General features: G+C 33.0%; 1 protein-coding gene across 1 annotated transcript in view; it reads left to right on the top strand.

The window, feature by feature from the left end:
* The first annotated feature begins 231 nt into the window (after window positions 1-231).
* Window positions 232-6,516, top strand: part of slc17a8 (solute carrier family 17 member 8) — a 29,557-nt gene continuing 23,272 nt past the window's right edge. Inside the window, exons 1-2 of the mRNA XM_061969290.1 lie at window positions 232-363; window positions 6,241-6,496. Coding sequence (XP_061825274.1) covers window positions 263-363; window positions 6,241-6,496 — 357 coding nt within the window. The 5' untranslated portion in view covers window positions 232-262. The remainder of the gene's footprint in view (window positions 364-6,240; window positions 6,497-6,516) is intronic.

The following is a 6,516-nucleotide window of genomic DNA, read 5'->3' as shown; positions in this document are numbered from 1 at the left end:
TGTAGTTTGAATTAGTTAGTTTAAAAGTCTTCCAAAGACATGAAATTAGATTCAAGGACTTGTCCAACATCATCTTTGTCCTCTGAATCCTCACTGCACGTCTGAGAAGGGTGCAGGGTTCGTCTGTCTGTGTCACCCTTGGCACCTGCAGTCAACAGTGGAGTCAACATCTCGTGCCACAAGCCTATGAAGGATGGACGTTTAGTGGATTTTGTCGGTCAGAGACGCCAAGACACCTTTTGCTTAACGGAGACCAGTCAACATGCCTTTTGGTGCTTTGGGGGGTTTGAAGGAGCAGGTGCTAAAGCCTGGAAAAGAAGACGTGAAGAGTACAGTTGGAAATTCTTTAGGCAAACTGCAAAGGTAAGAGCATTTTTTATTATAAAGAGAATGATGGGAAGAGCAATGTTTCATCTGTACTTTCAAAAAACCTGTAGAGTGCTGGTGTGTCACTCAGAGTCTGGCAGTATAATATTATGTTCATTGTTATCAGAAGATACATATTTGGTTGTTGTGCTTGCCAGGCTGAATAATGTATTTAAAGACAGTAATAATTACTTGATGTCTCATACATCACAGTGTTTGGTGCTGGTACATGCTTTCGTACTGGTGATTATATCAACTCTTTTTTCTTTATTTTCTATTTGCGAATCTCATTTATCGGGCTCAATTTTCAAAAATCTAATAAAAAAACTGTCAAGACTTGGTCCTTGGATTTTGTTTTTCCAGAAGGCAACGGAAAGTTGGCTCGGGCGAGACGGGAATGCGAGTACATATTTTATTTAATATATCAAAAAAGAACAAACGAAAAGCGCGCACAATGGCGGAGGTACACAACTTGGCTAATGAAAACAAAACTTGCACATAGGCAGAAACTGTGAACAATGAAACAAAAACACTAACTGTGGCATTATAAACAAAAACTTACTTGGCATGGACTATGAAGTGCGCAGAGGTAAACAGAGTGTGACAGGGGTATGAATGCGGATGTCGCCAGAAAGACAAACTGAAAACAATGAACTTAAATACTACAGACATGATTAGTGAAAACAGGTGCGTGACTCAAAACGTGAAACAGGTGCGTGACGTGACAGGTGAAAACTAATGGTTGCTATGGTGACAAAACAAACAAAAGTGCACAAAAAGTCCAAAAACAAAACCGAACATGACTAAAACAAAACATGATCACACAGACATGACAAAAACAACAATTTGTATGTATATATATATATATATATATATATATATATATATATATATATATATATATATATATATATATATATATATATATATATATATATATATATATATATATATATATAGTCAAGGTTTCTGTGGTTTATCAGTTATACAGTGCTCAATACCGGGGTAGAGTGGAATATATGTTAGGTCAGGAAAAAACACAAGAGACTATATCATCCCTACAAGCCTGTTTCGCAGGTTTCCCTGCTCGTCATTTATATATAACCTCATCTTTTAAATTTTTTTATATTTGGCTCTCGGGCCAAATGGAGCTTTTATAACCTGTTTTAAAAATATTTTTATTATGATTTTATACCAAATGATATATTATGAGAATGGGTTACATCGAGAATCGATTATGAATTGGACTGTCACCCCAAAAATCAGAATCAAATTGAATCATGAGGAGTTGTAAAATTCACATCACTATGTAAATTGACGTGCATTATAAATGTGATGTAGGGTATTTCGCTCACAATGTAAAACATTTGAATCTTAACCTTAATTCACACAATCACCAATTGTAAATTAGTATTTGTTAAATAGGACTGTTCAGTGTGGGGATAACTCATAAGAAAGTGGCTTTACACTGTGCGAAATTGTGTAGATGAAAAATAGTCACAATTTATTTTGGAAGCGGTGCCCAATACTGACTTTACTTTGTACCAATAATGTCCAGCACTTTATTTACGATAATGACATGTTGTGTATGCATGTCATATTTGTTATTATATTTTATATTAATTAATACATCAAATAGGCTCCAGCACCCCCCGCGACCCCAAAAGGGACAAGCGGTAGAAAATGGATGGATTATACATCAAATTAAAATCAAATGTTATTGTCATTTATTGTCATATACATATGTCATTGTTATCATATTTTAATATTTCTAATACATACAATTTTATTGTCATTTATTATATATATATATATATATATATATATATATATATATATATATATATATATATATATATATATATATATATATATATACATATATATATATATATATATATATATATATATATATATATATATATATATATATATATATATATATATATATATACATGATGAATGGATTACATTATATTATTATGATATTTATATAGAACATATATATAATATATAATAATAATAATAGGATATAGATGTATAATAGTGTTTTTTTTAAAATATTTTATTGTATATCCATGCATATGATAATTTATATATACATACACACACATATAAACAAAGTACAAAGTAAACATATACAGTATTATATTTAATATGATCATAATAATATGATCATATATTAAATACAAATATTCAATTCACTACATATCTGGTATAACCAATGAACACTTCTACTGTGATGCCACTGGATGCAGTTTTTGCAAAATCAGACAAAAACTGCAATGTAAGTTATAGAAAAAATATATAATTATATCAATTTTGAACATTTTGGCTACACAAAATATATTTTTTAAAATCAATAGTCAACCAAAATAATATGTTCTACTACTATCAACAAGTAAGACAGGCTACTCTTTGAAATAAATTCTCAAATAAGGATATATGGTTGACAACTATACAATTTGGAGATCTGCATGTTTCTATGTGGCACAAACATCCTGACAAGAACAAAGTAAATTGTGGAAATGTGGAATAAAGTAGAATAAATGCTCAGTTTACAAAAAGTTAGGGCTTTTTTTTTTATTTTGTCGCGCATATGTGTTGCATGTACTGCACATATCGGATGAAATGTAGTTCAGGAGTGCAGACTACTATTGAAAAAGATGGTAATGGAACAGGTGTAATCTACCTGAATGCAACCTGATAACAAAATTCTGGCGACCCTTTTGTTGGCTATGTGCCTTGACTGCTTACCTTCTGACCTCGGCATGACAGCAGAGATGTTCTTACTTTTGTCGTTGTTGTTGTTGCTTTTTTCCACTTTTAAAGTGCCATCACCGAGATGCAAGATTCAAGGGCATTTATTGTCTTTATGTCAACGTAGTGTATATAACCCCCTGCCCCATTTTTTGTATATATTGTTTTTCAAATCACCTAACATGTATACTGTGTATATGTACATCATTTATCAAATTTTTAACATATTTTTTTATATACATGTTACAGGTTATATATCTTTTATTATTGAATGTATCAATCAATGTTTATTTATATAGCCCTAAATCACAAGTGTCTGAAAGGGCTGCACAAGCCACAACGACATCCTCGGTACAGTGCCCACATAAAGGCAAGGAAAAACTCACCCCAGTGGGACGTCGTTGTGAATGACTATGAGAAACCTTGGAGAGGACCGCATATGTGGGTAACCCCCCCCTCTAGGGGAGACCGAAAGCAATGGATGTCAATGTATCAAATGTGATGAATATTTAATGGACCACAATGGAAACAACCCTTTTGGCTTTTGTGCCGTCCATTTGCCTTTTTAAAGCATTACATGGATTCAATTCTTTAAGATGTCAATAAACTTCTCAATCAATCAATCAATCAATCAATCAATCAATCAACCATAACAACATTTTTGTCGAGGCTTTAAATAAAAGGACACTTTAAAAATAATGACAAAAAAATTAAAATAACACTTTAGTATGGGGTAACATATTCTAGGTAACAAAGACTTAATTTATAGTTATTTGGACACTAGGAGAACATATTCTAAGTAACAAAGACTTAATTTAGAGTTATTTGGTTAGGTGTAGGGTTAGGGTTAGGGTTAGGGTTAGAGGGTTAGGTTTAGAGTTAGAGGGTTAGGGTTAGGGGGTTGGGGTTAGCGTTGGGGTTAGGGTTAGGTTGTATAATAAGGCCATGCAGACTAAGGCATTAATAAGTACTTAATAATGACTAATTAAGAGCCAATATGTTACTAATTTGCATGTTAATAAGCAACTAATTAATGGTGAATATGTTCCCCATACTAAAGTGTTACCAAAAAATTATATTTGCAAATATTGAACTAAGATAATGGGTGATAAGTCATAAATAGCGGCAGGAGTTGGTGATGGGTTGGTGACATGATCAAAGTACTCAGTAGCAGCATAAGTGATAACCAAACAGCATAAATGAGTAAAATTATTCATGTATGAATAATGACCTGACCAGTGAGCAGTAATTGACAAAATATTATGTACATAAAATGCACTTAGTGTAGAGGAGGAGGTTCCATGGGCATGTCTGAGTGTACTGCAAGGGGATGGGGTGAGTATGATTACAGTTATCCCTCGTTTATTGCTGTTAATTGGCTCTGGACATGACCGCGACAAACATATTTCGGCAAAGCAGGAATTATGAATTTAATATTTTCATAGCCAGAGCATACAAAAAAAAATGTTTACTAGGTTCTAAACATAGTTTTTGACATGGGACCCGTCTAGACATGAAATAAACCCTTAAAGGGGTCATATTCAGATTTTAATGTAATGGTGGTTCATTGGTCAAAATAGATTATGTTTTACCGACCGTACAGGCCGCTTTCTGACCGTCTCCTCAGGATGCACCTTTTTGTGGGCGGTCTTATTTATGTGGCTACACTTCGACTGCGTCTTCTCCCCGTCAGCTATGTTGTACGTTTTAATGAATCTACTGACGGAAAAAAGTTTGAACTACACGCTACTTTGTATTAGAAATGGCAACAGCAGAGGATGCATGTGCATGTACGAGCCAGTCTTCCCCACAACAAGAGGATAGAGAAAAAGAAGGAACTTATTGATCACAGCGCGAACTCACGCAAAGCTCTTCGGGTAAAACTTTACCATATATGGAGATATCCACTGACGTCACTGATGGGAAGAATGTCACAAAACGAGCAAATTCCAAATGGCTCTTTTGGAAGAAGTTTGAAGGAAAGCAAGGTTGTTTTTATAAATATCTCCGCCATGCCTTCATGGTTTAATTAGAAATGTTCGGGACTTTTGTAGATCCCAAATACGCAAAAACAAGTACCAATAGGTAAGAAAAGTTGGTTTTGTATAATCGGTCTCCTTTAAATCACTTAGACTTAGACTTAGACTTAGACAAACTTTATTGATCCACAAGGGAAATTGTTCCACACAGTAGCTCAGTTTCAAAGGATGGAAAGGGTAAGGATAGAAAGGATAATGCAGGTATTAAGTAGACTAAAAATGCACCATAGTAGCAATATAAAATATAACATATGTAATATTTACATATATATATATATATATATACATATATATATATATATATATATATATATATATATATATATATATATATATATATATATATATATATATATATATATATATATATATATATATATATATGTGTGTGTGTGTGTGTATATATATATACATATATATATATATATATATATATATATATATGTGTGTGTGTGTATATATATATGTATATGTATATATATGATATATACCTATATAATATATCATTATATTATATTATATTTTTATATAATATATACAATATATAACAAATCCCAATTACCATGTACAATACTGTAATATGATGTTTTTAGTTCATTTAGCCTAATTTATACTTGAAAATCTGTAATTTAGGCCAATATATCTTGAAGAATATCCATCCATTCATCCATTTTCTACCGCCTGTCCTCTCGGGGTCACGGGCGTGCTGGAGCCTATTTTACAAAAAAATCCGCAATGTGGTGAAGCCTCAATATTTGAAGCGCAACTTGGCAAGGAAGGACTGTACATGAAGGTGATCGCCTTCACAGTTTATGAGGAAAAAAGCTGTTTGTTGTTAGCCATGTATTGTTGGTTTTAATGCTATTTCTAAATATACAAATGAATGCTTTAATATTTTTTGCTAAATAAAGTAAATGGATGTAAGAAAAAATATGCAATGCCAAAAAGTTACTTTGCATTGTATCTAATTTTGAAGATAGAAAAAACCTGATAGTTAGTCATAGCAATTAGGGACTCACTATCTTATACTGTACACCGCATTTACAATACATGTCATTTGCTGCTGGCTCTGTAGGAAAATAGATGGCAGCAATGTAGAGGAGGAGAACCACATTGAACTGACCGAAGATGGTCGTCCAGTGGCGTCCACGTCTCGCCCTGCTCCGCTTTTGGACTGCAGCTGTGGAGGTCTTCCCAAGCGTTACATCCTTGCCATCCTCAGTGGTTTAGGTTTCTGCATTTCCTTTGGAATTCGTTGTAACCTCGGTGTAGCAATTGTGGAGATGGTGAACAACAATACAGTCTATATCAATGGCACTCAAGTAATTCAGGTAAGGACAATTATTTTATA

The sequence above is a fragment of the Nerophis lumbriciformis genome, linkage group LG10 (genome assembly GCF_033978685.3).
Source record: "Nerophis lumbriciformis linkage group LG10, RoL_Nlum_v2.1, whole genome shotgun sequence".
Lineage (NCBI taxonomy): Eukaryota > Metazoa > Chordata > Actinopteri > Syngnathiformes > Syngnathidae > Nerophis > Nerophis lumbriciformis.
This window is presented reverse-complemented; position numbering and strand designations above follow the sequence as displayed.